Raw genomic sequence first — 23043 nt, 5'->3', positions numbered from 1 at the left:
CTGGCAGCAGATTCGGACAATGAGGAAGTTGGGGAGGAACATGGGCCAGTCCTGGAGTCTGGGGAAGGCTTGGACAAGGGCTCTGTGTCAGAGGCAGAGATGGGGCCAGGGTCATCTGACATTTATTAGCTGCCTTTGGAATCAGACATCAGTGAGGCAGAAGAACAGCTGGAGCCTGCTCCCAGTGAGCGCATGCGCAGAATTGACAGATGAAGGGAACAGCTAAGGAACAAGGATTGACTTGGGAGTAAGGCCACAGGTGGACAGTGAATGGCCCCTCCCAGAGGAAATAAAAGAGGAGCGAAAGGGGAGTGGAGTTTTCAGGAGAAAATTAGTTCATTCCTGCATTCTTGGCAAGTATTGAGGAGTCTGATAGATATTGGCCTGGCCACTCTCCAAGCCTGATAAAGGTCAGTAACAGGGGTGGGTTGCTACCGGCATTACTGCTGGTTCGGCACGCAAAGAAATTAAAAAGATAAAAGCTTTTTAACTTATCCTTATCTTATTCTTCATACATATTAAAGAAGACATGGTTTGGAAGGAAAATCATCCACCTGATATGACATCACCATTTCTGTCAACAATTATTGGAGGGCCTGGTGGACCCATATCGCCAAATTCACCCTGGAAGCAAGAAATAGAAAAAACATGATTTTTCAGTTGGTACTGTTAGTTTGAGCTCCAAGCTTGGCAATTTGGTTGCAAACATTTTGGCTCCGAAACATTTCAACCAGTGGTGAGATTCACAATTTTTTTACTACTAGTTCTATGGCTGTGGCTTGGTGGGCGTGACTTGGTGGGCGTTGTGTGGCTTGGTGGGCGTGGCTTGGTGGGCGTTGTGTGGCTTGGTGGTCATGGCAGGATAAGGATATTGCAAAATCCCCATTCCCTCCCGATCAGCTGGGACTCAGGAGGTAGAGAAAGATGTGGGTGGGGCCAGTCAGATGTGGTATTTACCGGTTCTCTGAACTACTCAGAATTTATGCTACCGGTTCTCCAGAATTGGAGAGAACTTGCTGAATACCACCTCTGGTTTCAACCAAGTTGCCAAGCTCAGAGCTCAAACTAACAGCCTAAGAGTTATAAACGTTCATGATTTGTGGGCCTATTTTGCAAGGGGGGGGGAACTATTATTCTTTTTTTTAATAAAAAGTTTTATTATTTTTCAGTTACAAAAATAAACATTCCATCTAAACATTATAAGACTCTCCATTTTTCTTGTTAATATCTTCTAGTAATAATATCATATTAACATTAAACATCATTGTTCTCATCATACACATACTAACAGTTTCCATCTTATTTATATCTCTACCTAAGTATATTGCCTACTTATTTTTTAGCCTTCTTCATTTCCAAACTCTTTTTTTATTCTCCAGCCATTGGTAAAATACTTCCCAAATCATATAATATTCAGTTTGCTCTTTCTCCTTAATTGCTAATGTTAATTTGGAGGGGAGGGGACTATTATTCTTAATATATACATATCAATATTCAATTGGGAGGAAATCTATGTGTATGACTTTTATTCCCCTTTGAAAACTCTTGTTTAGTTTTTGAATTTTTCTTCCTATTTTGGGAGTTTGCATTTTAACATTGTGAATACAATAAAAAAACATTAATTTTAAAAAAAGGGAAAGGACTGTCCTGTCAAAGCTATCTTTGGGCTATTTCCCTGTCTTGTCTAAAGCTACAATATTTCTGCTACCTGGTCAATTTTTCATTGGGGGTGGGGAGGGTTTACCTTTCCGCCTGGAGAGCCATCCCAACCAGGATATCCTGATTCGCCCACAACTCCCTGAATGACAATGAAAGATGATTCAGAATGAGAAGAGACGGGATTTTCCTCCCTGCTTTCTTCTGTACTTATCCATTTATTGAAAAATCATTTATTCTGCACACTGCGTAATACTTTTGAGCAGAGTGGTTGAGCAGCAAGCAAGGAAACAAGCCAACTCTAACTCAAATAAATAAAAATAAATAAAATAAACTTTAATGAAGACTCTGGATAGCCTCTTGCATACAGGAACACTGCATCTGCATTAAGAATCCAATTGAATCATCAATCAAATTAAAAGCCCAAAACATGACAGTTGTGCACTACATTGCCTTTACATCCCAAAGGTCCAGCAGAAGAATTAAAGGGTCTCAAATGCCTTTTGGAGCTCGCAAATAATTGGAGTCAAATGGTCTGCCCAAAGTCTTTATAAAATAGCTTCTCCTTTAAAGGATCAATTCCTTGTGTGTCCAATCACACTTGGCCAATAAAGAATTCCATTCCATTCTATTCTGTTCTTTTTCTATATTCTATTCTACTCTATTCCTATTCTCTTCTCTTCTAATTCTCTTCTCTTTATTCTATTCTATTCTGTTCTGTTCTATTCTACTCTATTCTTCTTCTCTTCTCAAGAACCAGGATCTCCTGTATAAAACTAAACATATGGTTCCAAAATGTTCTGCTGGTCCTCACCAGAAAATGCCCACTGGGGCATCATCTGCTAGATGAATAAAGATGCATTTGAACACACAACATACCTTTCTGCCTATGTTTCCATCAGGTCCCCTCTGTCCCATGTCTCCCTAAAATGAAAGAAAATCAAATGTACTGTTGAGTATGTGCTCCAGGTTGACATCTATGGGTTCCTCCACTGGGCTTTGCCACGCTTTAGTCCCCAAGTCTTTTGGGGAGTCTGGCGTATCTTTGCTAAGCAATTGATCGTTAGTGAAGATATCTACAGATCCCTCACATCCTGGACATACATTGTTTCAACCTTTGCCCTGAAAATGATTCTATAGGGCACTGCATACTAGAACAACTAGATACAAGGACAGTTTTTCTCCAAATGCCATCACTCTGCTAAACAAATAATTCCCACAACACTGTCAATAATTTACTAAGACTGTATTACTATTCTTCTTCTCAAATCATTTCCTAGTATGATTTGATTGCTTATTAGTATCCTATGACTATCACTAAGTGTTATATCTTATGATTATTGATGAATGTATTTTATTCTCCTTATTTACACTGAGAACATCTACACCAGCGACAAATTCCTTCTGTGTCCAATCACACGTGGCCAATAAAGAATTCTATTCTACCTGTACAAATATTTTCCAAAGAGCAAGATTTTGTGAAATTACTTACCCTGGGTCCTGGTAAACCGGGGACGCCTTTTTCTCCCTTTTCTCCAAAGCTCCAGAAACCCTAAACAAACAAACAAAAAATAGAAAAGAACAAGATAGGATTGATGATTCCATGTCTTTGTGTAGACTTAATTTTTTCCTACCAAGCAGCTGGATGCCAGAGCTCTCTGCTTTGCAATCTGATGCACAAAATCACATCTCCACCTCCATAAGTGTTTTTTTTCTTTTCTTTTAGATCCTCTCATTTACATAGTCCTTTTATATCATAGTTTCATTTTCACTTTCTGCCAAATTATTCTCTTCCATTATTTTTCATCTTTATAGTTATTTTTTCTTAATACATAAGCAATATCTTCAATTGCCCCTTCAAAGTTACACCAAATTCTCCTTTCTTGATTTCTCCATTGGTATATTTTGGTATAAACAGCATACATCCTCTAGTTCAATGTAAGCATAGAGAGCATTTCTTTCACATTTTTTCTACCATTAACAATGCACGATCATTTCTTTATTGCTTAATTAGCTACTTCACAATAACAATCTTACTGCTATTCTCTTTAGTCTACTAATGTAATTCTTTTTCCCTTTCTTCCTCTTTTAACCGTTTTCTCTTGGGCGCTCAAAAATTCCAGTTTTAATTCTTTTCATTCTTTTCCCTCTTTCCCTTAATTTCTTTTTCCTATTTTTGTGATTATTGTATCTTTTCTTTAGAGTATTTGCTTTTATTATTCTAGTAACTTTCCCGTGTAATATGTATAATTTGTATTAAAATATAAAAAATTCTTGAATGGCATAACTGTTTTTTCTGCTTTTTTCGGGGCAATCTGGCCTACCCAAATATAGGGTGGAGTATACTGGTTCCACTTTGCCTTTCAGCCCCAATCCAGGAGCCTTCACAGGCAATCGCTTTCGTGGCAAACTATTTTTGTAGTTTAACAAAAAGATCTGGATCACCTCAAACTTATTTACCCAACCCATTCACACAGTTGGATCAGACTAAGCTGATTATCAGGATGAGATAATGCACATTGGATTGTATATGCTTTACACAGGCCTCTTGTGTGGCTGAATTCAGCTGTAGTAATATCAACCAGGATGTAATGGATTATGGGCTAATAAAGGATTGCTATTCTGCACCCGGACTTAGCATACAATATTCTAATATGGATATTGTTCTACGATTAGGGATATGGTGACTCAATGGCTAAGATGCTGAGCTTGTTGATCAGAAAGGTCAGCAGTTTGGAGGAAACAAGATGGGGAGAAAAAGTGATGCTAACCAGGATCGGGCAAAAAGTTTGTTTTTTTACTGTTCCTCATTCTGTTTGCCGGAATCTTTGCTTTTGGAATTTATTGGGAAAGTTAATGTTTTGGAAAAATGTCCCTAGTGTAGGTACTAGATACGGTGAGGGGTTCTTGGTGCTTTCTGAGCTTGGTAGTTTTCTTGTGGATGTTTCATTACCCAAACTAGGTAACTTTGCAGTGACGTGGTGGCTCAGTGGCTAAGATGCTGAACTTGTCGATCATAAGATCGGCAGTTCGGCGGTTCGAATCCCTAGCGCCGCGAAATGGAGTGAGCTCCCATTACTGGTTCTGCCAACCTAGCAATTGGAAAGCATGTAGAAATGCAAGTAGAAAAATAGGAACCACCTTTGGTGGGAATATAACAGCGTTCCGTGCACCTTCGGCATTTACTCATGCCGGCCACATGACCATGGAGACGTCTTTGGACAGCGCTGGCTCTTCAGCTTTGAAACGGAGATGAGCACCGCCCCCTAGAGTTGGGAACAACTAGCACGTATGTGTGCGAGGGGAATCTTTACCTTATTCTACTGTGGCTTAATGAGATACTTCTTAGAAGCCCACAAGTTGGGTTCATAAGCCTAGAACAAATAGCCTTTTGTTCACAGCACTGGATATCAAGACGTTTACTTCCATTGCAAGTATGCATTTTTCGTTTATCTGCAAGTAAGAACCAGTTTTGACAATTTGAAAACTAAGATGGTCATGGCCAGCTCATTTTGAGTCAGGTAAAATTTCTTCAAAATATTTCCTCAAAACTTTTTATTCTTGCAAATGTTTGTGGGATGGCTTACTTCACATTCTTCCCATTGTTAGCCAAGTTGCCTCCATAGTAGTCAAAAAATAAAAATAAAAAGATGAAGCAATGGGACTGAACATGGTCTATATTTAACAGAGTCACACTTAATAGATGTAGGTTTAAGGCCCAAATTAATTTTATTTAATACCATGGATCTTTTGTTTTCCATTTTCTCTTTTTCCTGGGTTTCATCCTGTCCTTTATTTTCAGTTTATTTTAATCGCTGAAATGCATATATTTTTCCTTTGCAAAATCAATACAGTTCATATTGTTCAGTTGTTATACTGGTAAATAAAAAATATGCTCACACAGAAAGAATCTGTGTTAATTTGTGGTGAATTGACATGCAATCAATGCCTTTACTTTGCATGTTTCATTGTTTATGTTCAAAATAAGTTCAAGTAAGGTTTTATCTATAAACAAGAATTGCTCAGGGGATCTGTAAGCACAACCCCTGCTGACCTCACTTTACTGCTTGTTCTGCATCTCCATTTTTTAAAATCAATTTTCTGCATTAAGGCTCACTCAAAGATTACATTAAAAAGCACGTATCTTCTCAATGAACATCTCTGGAATATCCAACCATCAACAGAAAACCCCTAATTATGCACCTCTCATTTGGAGAAGAGAATACCCTGCAAGCCATTTAATGACACAATTAGTAAACAATTTACTCCATGGTTGCAAAGTTTCCTAAAACACTCTTTTCTTAGATTACAAAGACAGCAACGGCATTTGCAAATGTTTTGTGGGGGTAGAAAATTCATTGCCACCACCCAAGAAGAGACCAGAGAGGGTGGGGTGGGGTTGGAGGGTAGGGGGAGAAAGAGTAATTGTGTAGGATTTGTGCCAGATGCTAAGAAGGTTCAATAAAAACTTCTGCCTATATGAGCTGTCATTGAAACCATCCTTCTGAATGAGAAGCATTAGTCAAAAATTCCAATTTACATTAGAGGGAATTTGTTTATATGTAACAGAAAACCCAAAACAGAAACAAGCCAACAAAATATGCTTCCATTATTGCAATGAAAATACACCAATACTGTAGGACTCATTACCAAGGCTTTGTTATCCCTGTGTGGAAACCATGCTCATACATACTCAGACAATGACGGGATGATGGGGACAAGGAGAAGACAAATTGTGGTGGGAAAATGCTCAGATTCTCCTCTTTCTCCTCCTCCCACATGTTCAGAAGAAGCATGGGAACCCTTTTAAGGGTTCGGTAAGAGCCGAGGTGGCGCAATGGTTAAATGTAGCACTGCAGGCTATTTCAGCAGACTGCAGTTCTGCAGTTCGGCTGTTCAAATCTCACCTGCTCAGGGTTGACTCAGCCTTCCATCCTTCCGAGGTGGGTAAAATGAGGACCCGGATTGTTGGGGGCAATATGCTGACTCTGTAAACCACTTAGAGAGGGCTGAAAGCCCTATGAAGCAGTATATAAGTCTAACTGCTATTTCTATTGCTTCCACGTCTGTCAAACATGGCTTCATTCTAGATGGATGCCTTGGTTGGGATGGAGCTTGTTCTGAACTATGTGCCACTTCTAACCTCTTCAAAGGGGATCGATCCATTCCAGTCAGGCTTCAGACCTGGCTGCAGCACAGAAACCGCTTTGGTCGCGTTGACCAATGATCTCTGGAGAGCCAGGGATGGAGGCCATGCCTCCATCCTAGTGCTCCTTGACCTCTCGGTGGCTTTCGATACCATCGACCATGGTATCCTTCTGCGACGACTGCGGGAGGTGGGGGTGGGAGGCACTGTCCTACAGTGGTTCTCCTCTTACCTCTCGGGCAGTTCGCAGTCGGTGTTAGTCAGGGGGCAGAGATCGACCCCTAGGCCCCTAACGTATGGGGTGCCGCAGGGTTCGGTCCTGTCCCCCCTTCTTTTCAACATCTACATGAAACCGCTGGGTGAGATCATCCGACGGCACAGGATAAAATACCACCAGTATGCGGACGATACGCAGTTGTATCTGTCCGCCCCGTGCCAACTCAATGAAGCGATGGATGTGATGAGCCAGGGTCTTGAGGCTGTTAAAGACTGGATGGGGGTTAACAAGCTTGTGCTCAATCCAGAAAAGACCGAGTGGCTGCTGTGTTTCCCTCCCACAAATTGGCCTAGTGTTCCATCTCTCAGGCTGGGGGGTCAAATTGTACGCCCCTCAGACAGGGTTCGCAACTTGGGAGTCCTCCTGGACCCACAGCTGACTTTCGAACATCATTTGTCAGCTGTGACCAGGGGGGCATTTGCCCAGGTTCGCCTGGTACACCAGTTGCGTCCCTACCTGAACCGGGAGGCCCTCACAACAGTCACTCGTGCCCTTGTGACCTCTAGGCTGGAGTACTGCAATGTGCTCTACATGGGGCTGCCCTTGAAGAGTATTCGGCGACTTCAGCTGGTCCAGAATGCGGCCGCGCGAGCAATCGTGGGTGCACCTCGTTTCACCCACATAACACCTATCCTCCACGAGCTGCACTGGCTGCCTGTTGATCTCCGAGTGCGATTCAAGGTGCTACTTACCACCTACAAAGCCCTTCATGGTATTGGACCTGGGTACTTGAGAGACCGCCTACTGCCAATTACCTCCACTAGACCGATACGATCGCATAGATTAGGCCTCCTCCGAATTCCATCATCCAGCCCGTGTAGACTGGCAACTACCCGGAGGAGGGCCTTCTCGGTGGCTGCTCCGACCCTCTGGAATGAACTCCCCGTGGAGATTCGGACCCTCACCACCCTCCAGTCCTTCCGCGCCCCCTAAAGATCTGGCTGTCCCGGCTGGCCTGGGGTTAAGACCCTAACCCCACTCGAATTGTGTGACTGTTGTGTTTTTAAATGATGTAGTGTCTTTATGTTGTAAAATGTTTGTCCTCCCCCCCCCCTTTTTGAACTGTGAGCCACCCTGAGTCCCCCCAGGGAAAAGGGCAGCATACAAATAAAGGGAAAATGAAAAAAATGAAATGAAAATAAGTCAACAAAGTTTGGATGAAACATCTTACCGGACGTCCAGGAACTCCTGGTGGGCCTGGAATTCCTTTGGCCCCAGGAACTCCCTGAAACAAACAAGTACAAAATCAAAACACTCAGTAATGTATTACTACTCATTACTGTTCAGGTCTAGATTTCAACATCCATTTTTACGTCTATTCATTTATCCTATTGACATCCAAATTCTAAACCGTGGTTAACCATCACTGCCAATTTGATTTTTTTTTGATTTTATTAAGAATTTATATGCCGCCCTTTTCCCTGGAGGGACTCAGGGCGGCTTACAATAGTGAGGGGAAGGGGGTGCAAGACAAGACTTAAAGGAAAAAAAAAAATCGTGAATAAAAGAAAATTATCCATAAAAACACAACATTCATTCAACATTCGGGCGGGGTGAGAGTAATCCTATCCCCAGGCCTGACGGGATAGCCAGGTCTTCAGGGCTGTGCGGAAGGCTTGGACTGTGGTGAGGGTACGGATCTCCACGGGGAGGGTGTTCCATAATGTCGGAGCTGCAACTGAGAAGGCATCTTGTTAACATACAGCTTGAAGTTACCTTATTTCAAAATTGTTAAGACTCATCCATTTGTTGAGTCTGGAAAATAGGGCATTTCTACATTCTGCATTGGTGTCAGCTGCGGAGCTCTAATAGAGATAATTTGAATGAGCAGAATCACTCAACATGCAGGAAAAAACATGAAGTTAATAAAAAAGAAGAACTAGGAGTGACATGATAGCAGTGCTCCAATATCTAAGGGACTGCCCCAAAGAAGAGAGAGTCAACGTATTCTCCAAAGCACCTGAAAGAAGGACAACAAGCAACGGATGGAAACTAATCAAGGAGAGAAGCAGCCTAGAAGTAAGGAGAAATTTCCTGACAGTTAGGACAATTAATTAGTGGAACAGCTTCCAGAGGGTGTGGAGGCTGGAGGGTTTCAAGAAAAAACTGGACAACCATTTGTCCAGAATTATATAAGGTCTCCTGTCTTGGGCAGAGAGTTGGACTAGAAAACCTCCAAGGTCCTTCCAATTCTTGGAATACTGCATCCAATTTTCGTCACCACAATACAAAAAAAGAGATTGAGATTCTGGAAAGACTGCAGAGAAGAGAAACAAAGATGATTAGGGGCTGGAGGCTAAAGCATATGAAGAATATTTGCTGGAATTGGGTATGGTTAGTCTAGAGAAAAGAAGTACTAAGGGTGACATGATAGCAGTCTTCCAATATTTGAGAGACTGCCCCAAAGAAAGGGGGGCTTTCAATCGATTCTTCAAAGCACCTGAAGGAAGGACAAGAAGCAATGGATGGAAACTAATCAAGGAGAGAGAGAGCCAACTTAGAAATCAGGAGAAATTTCCTGACAGTGAGAACAATTAACCACTGGCATGGCTTGCCTCTAGTGGTTGTGGATGATCCACTACTGGAGGAGTTCAAGAATACACTGGACAACCATTTGTCCAGAATGATTTAAGGTCTTCTGCCTTGAGCAGAGGGTTAGACTAGAAGACCTTCAAGGTGGATCCAGGAGGGCCCCTTGGTTTACCGAGGAACTCCAGGAGATGAAGCGCCAAAAGAGATGCCTAGAGTGACCCTGGAGGGCCAGTAACTCTGAATCCGACCGAACACATTAAGAGCCTTTATTAGGACTTATCTAGTGGCGATACGGGCGGCAAAATGTGCGCATTTTTCCGCTCTTATTGCATCCTCAGAATCGCGCCCAGCCGCCCTGTTTAGAATAGCCCGCTCCCTCTTGCAACTCTGCTGTGGAAGATAAAGTGTGGTTTGCAATTACATGTACCGTATCTAAAACAACTTGACGAAGTCAAAGAGCTGAGATTGGTTAATTTAAGGCAACTGGGCTATCGGACACATTGTACATGGTACAAATCAAAAGCTACCACTTGAGTGCCGCTGTTTGTTTCTTTAAGAAATTACATCTTCCACCTGGGTAAGCAGAATTTCACAACCCAGAGATTTTGCTGAAAAAACAGTTTGGTATGTCAACATTTCCATGGTAATGATTACAACCTTGGACATCCTTTTGATTGCCTCTTGTCTGGGGAAAGTTGACATTCTCAGAGACAAACATTCAAGAGTCCTACTCTTTCAAGAGTAAACACCTTCAGGATTCTTTGGGGTGGAGAAGAACAGTGTTGGAAATCATTGATCAAACTCTGCAGAAATTAGACCTTAAATGAGTTAATCATTTACTGAAATAAAGAAATGTCCAGGACTGCCTTAAATTGCTTTTTTTTCTTCTGGGTTTTTTGAAAGGGAGAATAATCACTTTTCTAAACAGACTGAAAATCATTTTAATTGTTGGGAGGTTTATGCTACATTCTCTTATCTTTGCTTTTCCCAAGGGAAGGGAAGGTTGGGAGAATGTGCTTAAATTCTTCAGCAAATTCCTACATTTTGTTAACAAAGAAGAATGTATTCAGTTTACTGATTCACCTAGGAGTTAATCTAGGAGCTCTCTCTGAATTTCCAATTAATTAGTTGTGCTATCTTTTACATAACAGCCAAAGAATCAAATTTACAAGAAGGTGAAGAGTAATTTCATTTCAGCCACAACATTTTAAATTTTCCAGGAACAGACATTCCAATCCACACCTACACATCACTTTATTCCATTGCTGAATGACAAATGTATCCAGGCATATGAATGTTTTCCTAGATTAGAGTCTGCTTCAAAAAATAAAACAGACCTTAGCTTGCCAAAGCTTATATCGTAATAAATTAATTGGTGTTGCCCTGTGCTCAGCCATGAATAAATCTGCCTCATCGGATAGCTTCAACTTTCATACTTTCTGAAACGTACTTTCTAATCTCTTTCTGTGCAAATTTGCAAATATTGGGCTGAAAAGCTAGCAGAAACATTTGTGGGCTTTTTGTGACATGTTTCTCTGCATGTACAGTATGTGCTTATATTTTCTTCCAACATATGCAGTTTTGCATACATTTCCCTGGATGTTCATTTTATTTTATCCTAGGGCAGTGTTGGTTAACCTTTTTTGCTGCCAAGTGCCCAAAGTGCATGTGTGCAAATGCACTTACAGCCGAGGTGGTGCAGTGGGTAGAGTGCAGTACTGCAGGCCACTTCAGCTGACTGCAGTTCTGCAGTTCGGCTGTTCAAATCTCACCGGCTCAAGGTTGACTCAGCCTTCCATCCTTCCGAGGTGGGTAAAAGGAGGACCTGGATTGTTAGAGGCAATATGCTGACTCTGTAAACCGCTTAGAGACGGCTGAAAGCCCTATGAAGCGGTATATAAGTCTAACTGCTATTGCTATTGCTATATGCCCCAATCCCCAAAATGCAATGCAAGCACCACCCCCACCCCCATGCATGCGGCAAGCCATGCACCGTTTTGGCTTCCAGGTTGGTGCAAGAGGTTTTCCAGGCCCCAAACAGGCATTGGGGGACCTCGCACGGTGCCCCCATGCCCTGTTTTGGCTTCCACATTGGTGCAGGCATCAGAAATGGAGGAGAAAGGTAGGGCGCACCAGGGGAATGACCTGTGGAGATTGGGGAAGATCCTGCCACCCACCTATATGCGGCAGAGACCCAAAGACCAGCTGGCCAGTGGGAGGTGCGTGGGCATGCGCAGTGGAGCTGGGCTAGAGCGATAGCTGGTTTACTCGCAGAGAGGGCTCTGCGCGCCACCTGTGTATACATGCCACGGGTTCACCATCATGGTCCAGGGTGTAGTTCAAATGGCCACATTGTAAAATTTAGAAAAGTGAGGAAATTGGGAGGGGGGGGAAACAGTTTATTTATCTTGACTGTGCCAGTTCTCATTAAAATATGTATTATACTTGTCCTTTATAGGAAGAATAGAATAGAATAGAATAGAATAGAATAGAATAGAAGAGTTGGAAGGGACCTTGGAGGTCTTCTAGTCCAACCCCCTGCCTAGACAGGAAACCCTACTCCACTTCAGACAAATGGTTATCCAACATCTTCTTAAAAACTTCCAGTGTTGGAGCATTCACAACTTCTGGAGGCAAGTTTTTCCACTGGTTAATTGTTCTCACTCTCAGGAAATTCCTCCTTAGTTCTAGGTTGCTTCTCTCCTTGATTAGCTTTCACCCACTGCTTCTTGTTCTTCTCTTAAGTGCTTTGGAGAATAGCTTGACTCCCTCTTTTTTTGTGGCAACCCCTGAGATATTGGACGACTGCTATCATGTCTCGCCTGGTCCTTCTTTTCACTAGACTAGCCATACCCAGTTCCTGCCGCTGTTCTTCATATGTTTTAGCCTCCAGTTCCCTAATCATCTTTGTTGCTGTTCTGTGCACTCTTTCTGGAATCTCCACATTCTTTTTTACATTGTGGTGATCAAAACTGGATGCAGTATTCCAAGTGTGGCCTTACCAAAGCATGATAAAGTGGTATTAACACTTCATGTGATCTTGATGGGCAACTATAGATTGGAAAATTGAAAAAAAGTGCCTGAAGATGCTTATGTCCAAACTTTTCTATGCTAGTTCCAAAAAAAAACCCACCTCCAATTTGTTGATGAAACTGTAAGAAATCAAGTCTGACTTCAGCATCCTTTTAAAAAATATTTCATTCAGAGTTTTTCAATTGTAAAGAGCAAACCTTTGCTCCTCGCTGTCCTTTGGTCAATCCAACGTATTCTTCTGTCCCTGTGGAAGACGGAGGCCCTGCTGGTCCTGGCAGCCCCACATCTCCCTAATTGGAAAATAAAAATAGGTCAGTATTGTTAATCGTAATCATATTTTTTGAATGGTAAGCTGCCCAAAGTCATTGACTGAGATAGACAACTATAGAAATTCAGCAAATAAATAAGATGCAAGAAAAGCATCGTAAAGACTGATTAGGTGGCTTGTGCCTTTATCACCATTTTTGCGCCCAAAGAATTAAGGATATAGAACAGTGGTAGTCAACCTTTTTCTACTTACCGCCCACTAATGGATCTTTCTTGATGGAAAAATTTCCTTACTGCCCACCAGTTTTTGCGCAAGTGCGGAACATGAGCATATTTCTTTTTTTCAGACATGGGTTCTAAATTTGTTTCACAATTTAACAACTACTTTTACGTTTTGATCTGCACTCCACACAGTACTTTTTCCCCTCCTCTTTTCCCTTTTATTACAAACACCAAAAACAATGCTGTATTAGGTGCCAATTTTTATTAAGTGTCACCAGCAAAACAAAATTCCTTTCCTGCCTTCTTCTTCTTTACCTTTCTTATAGTATTTCACTATATCAAGGATCTCTTTTTCCCTTTTTATTTTCTCCTTCTCTTTCCTTTACTTATTTCTTTCTTTTATTTTATAAGATAACAAAACTTAATTTATGAGCCAGACTAAACACTGCTTACTCTCCTCTTTTATTTTATCCCCTTTTCTCTATTTTTCTTCCCTTGTTTGTTAATTTTTTTGATCTTTTCCTTTTTATCTCCTTTTTTTTACCTTCCTTAGGGCAATGTACAAAAGTAAGGCTGAGCTAGTTAGCCCACTTATTATTATTAGCCAACAACAATTCTCTCCTGCCTATAACTTTTCTTTCTCCTATTTTGCAACTGCTCTGATCCGCTTTATTTTATAAGATAACACAACTTATCTACCTGTCCCTGCTATCAGTTTCCACTCCTCCCCTTCCTCTTCCCATGTGTTTGCTTGTTTGCATGCACGCGCACGTTGGTTTATTGATGTGTGCGCTCGCGCTTGCCCACTCACTCAAAAGGAGGTTTTAACCCTACCGCCCACCTGGAATCCCAAAACGCCCACTAGTGGGCGGTAGGGACCAGGTTGACAATCCATGATATAGAAGGACAAAATGATGTAGCTATCCTTAGTAAGGTGGGTAACTTGAAATGGCTGAGCAAATACAAACATACTTTTCAAGTAGACAGTTATTTGAAGTTACAACTTCCAAAGCATCTTCAGGAGATATTTACGCGAGCAAGATTTGAACAGCTTGACACAATAGTCAGATATGGGAGATTCCACTCTATACCCTACAATGAGCGTCTCTGCATTTGCAGAGCAGCAGAGGTAGAAGACTTAGCTCACATCCTATTGGATTGTTGCTTGTATAAGGGGATGAGAGACAGATACCTTGGTCCATATACCAAACGAAGGACCCGTTGGGATCCTCATATCAAAATAACTGACCTTATGTGCAGCCAGAATCTGAAAATAACTTTTAACACAGCAAAGAATTTAAGCAAAATTGTTCAGTTGAGATCTACATATGTGGGACTGATTGGGGTAGATTGTAAGGGTGACACCGAAACATAATTTTTATGTCATTTTATTCTATTATATATATTTTTCTATAAATTGTATTGCATCTTATCTTATCTTATAACTATTGTATTTTACCTTACTCTTACTTGCAATTGTTCGTATAAGGTTTCATTGGCAATATGTGTTTGAAACTTGAAGCTTTGATATGGCCTATAGGCTAATCAAAAGAGCTATCATATCATAGACAAGGACTTCTCAACCTCAGGAATTCTGAGATCTGTTAGTTAGGGAATTCTGGAAGTTGAAGTCCACAGAGTTAACGTCCACGTATCTTAAAGATGCTGAAGTAGAGAAACACTGCTCTAGACTCCTGCAATGCATTCTTTGTTGGACTATCTTTAAAGACTATCTGGAAACTTTAGGTAGTACAAAAGACAGTGGCCCAGATCTATCCAGGTGGATGTTGGCAGGTGCATGTTACACCTATTTTTCAGGCCCTGCCTTGGATTCTCAGTTTCCTAATGCCATTTAAAGTGCTGGTTTTCCTCTAAAAAAGCATTTTATGGCTTGGTTCCTGGTTCCTTAAGAATTCCATCGTCCCCTGGAATCAACCCAGAGGTGGGTTCCTACCAGTTCGCACCTGTTCGGTAGAACCGGTTCGTCAAATCTACCGAACCGTTAGAAGAGGTTCCACCAGTGGACCCGGAAAGCAGGCCACACCTACAGAAGAGGTTCCAAAATTTTTTGAAACCCACCACACACACACACACACACACACACACACACTCACACAGGGAGAGAAAGAGAAAGGAAGAAAGAAAAAAGAAAGAAAAAGTGAAAGATGGAAGAAAAAAAGGAAAAAGGGACAGAGAGACAAAAGGAAGGAGAGAGAGAGAGAGAGAGAGAGAGAGAGAGAGAGAGAACACATGGCCAGCAAGCCACTCCCACCAGGTCACATGGCGGGCAAGCCACTCCCACAAAGGATGCCACACCCACAGAGTAGGTTCGAAAATTTTTTGAAACCCACCACTGAATCAACCTAACCTTTTTGGCGGTGGTGAAATTAGTGGGTGTGGCTCAGTGGTCATATCACCAGCCGAGCATGGCTTGATGGTCATGTGACCAGGTGGGCATGGCTGCACAACGCACATACACAATGCAAAAGCAGCTGGACTTCACACAAAAAAATGTCCCCTGCAACAAGCAGGAACCTCACAGAATCACAGAGAGCTCAAAAACCAACTATCCCACTTTACACAAAAATAACACAAAAGCTGCACAACTGACTCACACACAATGTAAAAGCAGCAAGACTTCACACAAAATGGCCCCTGCAACAAGCAGGAACCTCACAGACAAGCTGATTGTCACACAGCTGATAGTCGGAACTTTTTTTAAGCATTTTTTTTACTACCAGTTCAGGAAAATAGGTAGTTACAAAAAATGTTTTTAAAAAAGCTTTTAAAAGTTCCCGTGATTGTGCTGCACAGCTGATTATTGCACATCTGATCGTTGGAAGTTTTAAAAACTTTTTAAAGCATTTTTTTTTACTACACCTTTGGGTGAACAGTAGCATTTTTTTACTACCAGTTTGGGCAAACCGGCCCGAACCAGTAGCATTTCTCCCCTGCTTTTTGGTCATGCTGGGAGAAGCAGCTGATTGTCCTTCTCTTTCAGGAGGTCAAGCCTAGAGGAATTGTTTATAGTTGAACAGGTTCTCTAGAATGCTCTCCCACAAAAAGTTTGATGGGCTCTAATATCCATCACCTCCAAAAGAGTTGAAAATGAAGCTTTTCTGGAGAACATTTGGAAGCCGATGCCAATTTTGGAAATTGTATGTTACAAGCAGTGACAGAGTGAAAAAATTGAGCTCCATCTCCATCACCCAATCTTCTTCTTGATATGCAACCTGTTTTCAGGGCAAGAACATGAATAAATGGCCAACGTGGTTCCACCACAAATGTGCGAACGACAAAAGCGCGACTGACTAAACCGCGGTGACAAAACCGCGCCGACGAATGAGCGCTGAAGCGCGCCGACAACAGCGCGCTGACAGAAGCGCGCTGTAACCCTAACCCTAACCCTAAACCTAACCCTAAACCTAACCCTAAACCTAACCCTAAACCTTACCTTAAGTTAAATCACGCTTCTGTCGGCGCGCTTTTGTCGACACGCTGTTGTTGGCGCGGTTTTAACATCGCGGTTTTAGCGGCGTGCTTTTGTCGTTCGCACATTTGTCGGGTCACGGGCCAACGTGTGGAAGGACAGTTAACAATCGTCTTAATCTCACAGTGATCTGAGAAAAAGCTATTCAGTGTCCCATTGCAAAACCAAAACAAACTTACTTTTTCTCCTGTTTCTCCATGGATAACTAGACCGCTACTGCCCTGCAAAATAACAAAAATAAACACCAAATCGTTATAATTTTTACTTTCCAAAAATGGTACAATTGAAACATAAAGACATCCAAGCACGAGTCAAAAGAATTAATCAGTGGAATTAAAGCTTGTTTTCTTATATCTGTCTTCCAAAAGTGTTAATCAACATTCACCATTTGAAAAAAGAAAGACCTTTAGTATTAGTTTTGGTAAACCAACCTGAGTTGATGAGGAATTAAAGCTAATTATTTGGGTTTAAAGTATTAAAATCTTTCACTTTTCTCACACTAATTTCATTAGCTTGATGTCATACTCAAAGCACTCGGACACAATAGGAATGGACAGAATATCATTAGTCACAAACAGCTGCATTAATCGGAGTAATGCATTTATTACAAATATATATTTTGTAATCCTAGGTCTTGAGAAACATCTAATTGAGGGAGTCCTCATGACCATTATTGGGACCAGTTATGTGGCTAATCAAAGCAGTTGTAGAGTTGTAAAGTCCTGTAGCTAATCAGCAGTTGTAAAACTGATTTTGTGCCTTTTTTGCATTGGTTTTTAATGGAATCACTGCAGTTGTTAAGTGAATCACGTGGCTATTAAGTGAATCCAACTTCCCAAATCCACTTTGCTTGTTGGAAGCCAGTTGAGAATGTCCCAAATGGTAGGCACATGAGTTTGGAACGGTTTACGTTAAATTTCTGTCTATTGTGTGTTGTTGTGGTTGAAGCTGAAGTAGTCATTGACATTGTAGCGGATAATTTTATGTGCTTTGCTTAGTAGTAAGGTGGCGTAGTTCTAAGTTGTCTAAGCCCAAAATTTCAAGCCTGGTGGCATAAGGGATTCTGTTGCGAGCAGAGGAGTGGAGGACTCTTCTCTTGAAGTATCTCTGGACTTTCTCAATTGTATTAATGTCCAATATGCAGTGTGGGTTCCAGACGAGCTGTATTCGAGAATTGGTCTAGCAAAGGTTTTGTGTGCCCTAGTTTGCAATACAATATTACCAGAGAAGAAGTTTCACAAGATATTCTGTCCATCTTTAATGCAAAAAAGTTGTCCTAAGGTTTATCAGGAAAAATACAATGTTATTGATTTGATGGGTGGCAGAATGCCGAGAATCCATCAAACACACTTACCACAGATCCTGGGAGCCCTGGGAAACCTGGGGGTCCCTAAATTAGAAGGAAACAATATTAATCAGATGTTGCACTTGAAAAACAAATTTCATTTTACGGATGGAACAAATAAATAAAAAGAGGGAACTGTTGTTAAAAAAGGAAAGGTGAATGGTGCCTTGAATATCTCAAGTTATTCACAGTGCAATATTATTTAGGAAGCAAACAAATGAATTATTCAGTAATAGATAAGAGCAGCTGATTTGTGCCAAATCCTCCTTTGCACGAGATGAGAATCTCACTCCCACATCCTATCCTGGGTTGATGCCCTTATATTTAATATTTAAGCAAATAGATGTGAAAAAGGGCAGACACCTCCCACCCAAACTACAGTAGATCAGAAGCTAAATGGGGTGTAATTAAATCCTTTTCCACCTTGTCATTCTGCTTTCCCTCCTGAACCAGAGAAGGAATAATCTGCATTAGGGCTTAGATTAATCTATCCTAATCAGAATAACAGAGTTGGAAGGGGGCTTGGAGGTCTTCTGGTCCAACCCCCTGCTCAAGCAGGAAACCCTATACCATTTCAGACAAATCTCTTTTGAAAAACTTCCAGTGTTGGAAAATTCACAACTTCTGTAAGCAAGCTACGCCACTGAGAGATTGTTCTAACTCTCAGGAAATTTCTCCTTAGTTCTAGGCTGGTTCTCTCCTTGATTAGTTTCCATTCATTGGTTCTTGCCTTGCCTTCTGGTGCTTTGGAGTGGTACTAAACTGGTACTTTAGTACAACCAAGGATTGTATTAGTTTTTTGGCTGCTGCTATACACTGATGGCTCATGTTTAAGGGTCCTTGGAGTCCTAGTGGATAATCACTTAAATATGAATCAGCAGTGTACAGCAGCAGCCAAAAAAGCTAATACAATCATTGATTGTGTAAACAGAGGCATAGAATCAAAATCACGTGAAGTATTAGTACCGCTTTATAAAAAAAGCCCTAGTAAGACCACACCTGGAATATTGCATCCAGTTTTGGTCACCACACTACAAAAAAGGCTGTTGAGACTTTGGAAAAAGTGCAAAGAAGAGCAACTAAGATGATTAAAAGGCCTGGAGACTAAAACAAGAACGGTTGCAGGATCTGAGTTTGTCTAATCTAGAGAAAAGAAGGACTATGGGTGATACGACAGCAGTATTCCAGTATCTGAGTGGTTGCAACAAAGAGAAGGGTGTCAACTTATTTTCCAAAGCAACAGAGGGCAGGACAAGAAACAATGGATGGAAACTAATCAAGGAGAGATGCAACCTGCAATTAAGGAGAAACTTCCTAACAGTGAGAACAATTAACCAGTGGAATAAGCTTGACACCAGAAATTGTGGGGGCTTCATCACTGGTGGTTTTTAAGAAGAGACCGGACAGTCACCTGTCTGAAATGGTATAGGTCAGATCTCCTGCTTGAGCAAGGGGCTGGACTAGAAGACCTCCAAAGTACCTTCCAGCTCTATTCTGATTCTAAACACTGTAGATAACAATCAGTAGCTATTTCATACATTCTGAACTAACTACAATGGTATTCAGGATGTAATTAATAACAAAAAAAAAAAGGATGATTTACCGGAAATCCAGGTAGCCCGATGGGACCAGCAGGGCCTGATCGACCTGGAAAACCTTTAGGTCCCTATTAAGAAGGACAAGAAAGGCAAGAAATAAAGTTCAGTAGTCATGTGTCCTGCTCATCCCCAAATGAGTTGACTGTTGTCAGATTCGTAACCCAAACTCATCACAGTGTCATAAACACAATCATCACATGTCATGCAAAACCAGAACTGTGTTGTTATCTCTCGTTATTATCATTATCATTATTATTATTATTAATTATTATTATTATTATTATCTCTCTTGTCTTTGGCTTGATTAATTCCACGGTTAGAGGACGTCTCCTGGAGCATAGAATCCCAAGAGGAAGATTCAAAACTCCCCCACAGGATAGAAAACATGATGTGAAAACTAGAAACAAATTTCTGGATGTCTGTTTATTTGCAAAGCCCAAAAGCCAGCCAAGAAAAAGGTTTGCTCTGGTTGTAGGAAGCCAATTTTTATGGGGTTCTTTTTCCTTTCCTTTTCTTCCCTCTTGATTCTAACCTGTATCTTCCTTTCTCATCTCATTGGCTTTTCTTTCAGCTAAACCCAGTCCTACATAAGGAATGTATAAGAGGCTGGGGGATGAGGGGGGGATGAAAGGTCTTTTTCATGGGAAGTAATTGGACAACCAAAAACTGATGTACTGTATCTGTCTATTATCCATCTTATCCATGGATGGGTTTCAAATATTTTAGCAATGGGTTCTCTGCCCAGTTGTTGGGTGGACATGGCCATGGTGGACGTGGCCTAGTTGGCTTCCTGCACCATAGCATTGCCCTCCCTGGGTTCCAGAGGCTTTCCTTGAGCCTCTGGGAGAGCGAAAACAGCCTCCCCAGGCTCCGGAGGATGGAAATGGGGGGCATTTTTCACCTTCCCCGAGCCTCCATGCACACCCTGCCCTTACTTGCATCCAAAATGGGATGTGTGGGATCTCTTGGGAAGGGTGGGATGGGGTGGGCGGGGCCAGCCAGGAGTGGGATTTGGGGGTTCTCCAAACTGCACAGAATCTTAGCTAGAGGTTCTCCTGAACCCCTGCAAACCCACAATAACCCACCCAATTCTTATCCATCCTTCTCCCCCTCTCTCACTCACTCACTTATCCTTCCTATCTCTCCCTCTATCTCATCCTTCCCACCCCTCTCTCTTCCATTTCTCTCTACCTTATCCATCCTATCTCTCTATGTTTATCTCACCCTCCTCTCCATTCTAACTATCCTCCTCCTCCTCTCTAACTAGCTATTTCTGGGAGCTACTCCCCCAAAAGGATCTAACAGACTTAAATCAGAAATTCTAAAAAAAATCCACAATAGGAAAAATGCTAATCATAAACAAAAGGTATCCTGGCTACCCTTGGTGGGCGCAAGTGGTACCACAGACACTATACTTTATGCCATGGTGATATGGCATACGTGACACCCTTGGGCCTTGTACTGGATGTATGTTACTCGTATCTTCCTCTTCTAACAAGAAAGCTATTGTTTGTCCTTCTACCAGACACAGTGTGGAACTCTTCAGGGGATCATTGGACTGTATTCCTACTTGTAGAATTTCCTCCCTGCAAACAGTTTGGTGGCTCTGTAAGTTTTGTAAAAAAAAAGGGGGGGGGAAACGTGGTGGCTCAGTGGCTAAGATGCTAAGCTTGTCAATCAGAAAAGTCAGCAGTTCAGTGGTTTGAATCCCTAGCATAATGGAGTGAGCTCCCGTTACTTGTCCCAGCTTCTGCCAACCTAGCATTTTGAAAGATGTATAAGAAATGCAAGTAGAAAAATAGGAACCACCTTTGGTGGGAAGGTAACAGTGTTCCCTGCGCCTTTGGCATTTAGTCATGCTGGCCACATGACCAGAGAGACGTCTTTGGACAGTGCTGGCTCTTTGGCTTTGAAACGATGAGCACTGCCCCCTAGAGTCAGGAACCACTATCACATATGTGCGAGGGAAACCAAGTTTTGTAAAGATTAAACAGCAGTTAAGAAAAGTAAAGCACTCCTTGTCTACCTCATTTAGTTATTGATCAAGTCTACTTCCCTCCTTATAAGAAGTCTACAATGTGAGTTGCGGTTGTGACCAACTGAGTCAACTAATAAGCTTCCACGGCTGGGGTAGATTTAGGACTAAGGTTTTCTAAGGAGAATTCAACACTATTATGCTGGAAACAAAATTGAAACTTTCTTTCTCTTTACTAATTGCCAAAAATAATGCAACACACAGGCAAGGAAAACAGAAATTACAAGGGAAATGAACTTACAATAGGACCATCCAGTCCAGGAAGACCACGTTCTCCCTAAATAATAACATAAAAACAGCAAGCATTTAGATGAAACATAGATTAGCAGGGAAATGTATTATGCAAAAGTTTGAGAAATGATTTTTTTTAATTGTGGGAGACAGATAGCTTCCCAATTAAAGACTTAAATGCAATCTCTGTAGCGATTACTAGAACATCTTGATTACTAGAACAACTTAGTTGGGATAGTCAAAATGTTGGCAGCAAAAAAACCCAAACCCATTTGATTGAAAATGAATTAAGGAGGGGGGATCAAGCCACATCAGACCCAAGGCATATCCAGTATTTTGAATCCCCCCAGTGGCTAAAAACATCTGGGCAAAAGCTCCCAAAGGTGCTTTTTTGTTTTGCTTGAAGAGGTTTTGCTTCTCATCCAAACAGCTTCTTCAGTTTTGACTTCTAACATCTTAAAGCAAACCAAGAAGGTCCAGTTGCCTTGTGAAAGAAAGCAGCTTTGGGACAACCATGACCTGGATGCCCGAGAACCTCCACAGATATCTGGGCAGATACCAATTTGGAACATCTGGGCAGCTTCCAACTTAAATAGGAAGTTAGTTGCTTTGTTCTACTGGCTTTCAAGAGATATCTGGATGTTGAATTTAAAAAGTGGTTCCTTTTATCAAGCATGACTTTTAAAATCCTTAGCTTCCATGGTTAATCTGGAATCTAATAATCAAATTTATTTCACTATGGTCAATGAAATCTATGGCAAATCTAGACAGCATACAAAAAAGCAGAGAAATTACCCTGCCAACAAAAGTGCATCTAGTCAAGGTTATGGTTTTCTCAGTTATAATGTATGGCTGTGAAAATTGGACCATAGGAAAGGCTGAGCGCCAAAGAATGGAGGCCTTGGAATTCTGGTGCTGGAGAAGACTCCTGCCAGTCCCTTAGACTGCAAGGCGATTCAACCGGTCAGTCCTAGAGAAGATCAACCCTGACTGCTCTTTAGAAGGCCAGATCCTGAAGAGGAAACTCAAGTACTTTGGCCACCTAATGAGAAGGAAGGATTCCCTGGAGAAGAGCCTAATGCTGGGAAGGATTGAGGGCAAAAGAAGAAGGGGATGACAGAGAATGAGGTGGCTGGATGGAATCACTGAAGCACAAGATGTGAGCTTAAATGGACTAGAGGATGGTAGAGAAGGCCTGGAGGAATGTTGTC

At 41.6% G+C, this 23043-nt stretch overlaps 1 protein-coding gene across 2 annotated transcripts in view; it reads right to left on the bottom strand.

The window, feature by feature from the left end:
- The window catches only part of COL4A6 (collagen type IV alpha 6 chain), a 217305-nt gene that overhangs the window by 56776 nt on the left and 137486 nt on the right, over positions 1-23043 (bottom strand). For both annotated transcript variants that reach the window (XM_032227189.1, XM_032227190.1), the window contains exons 8-17: positions 21843-21878; positions 19572-19634; positions 17978-18013; positions 16803-16844; positions 12842-12934; positions 8251-8304; positions 3149-3208; positions 2536-2580; positions 1745-1798; positions 555-624 (exon numbers count right to left, since the gene is read on the bottom strand). In XM_032227189.1, the coding sequence (XP_032083080.1) occupies positions 555-624; positions 1745-1798; positions 2536-2580; positions 3149-3208; positions 8251-8304; positions 12842-12934; positions 16803-16844; positions 17978-18013; positions 19572-19634; positions 21843-21878 (553 nt within the window). The remainder of the gene's footprint in view (positions 1-554; positions 625-1744; positions 1799-2535; positions 2581-3148; positions 3209-8250; positions 8305-12841; positions 12935-16802; positions 16845-17977; positions 18014-19571; positions 19635-21842; positions 21879-23043) is intronic.

Source organism: Thamnophis elegans, chromosome 12 (assembly GCF_009769535.1).
Source record: "Thamnophis elegans isolate rThaEle1 chromosome 12, rThaEle1.pri, whole genome shotgun sequence".
In the NCBI taxonomy this organism is placed as follows: Eukaryota; Metazoa; Chordata; class Lepidosauria; order Squamata; family Colubridae; genus Thamnophis; species Thamnophis elegans.
Note: the sequence above shows the minus strand (reverse complement) of the source record. Positions and strands in the feature narration are given on the sequence as shown.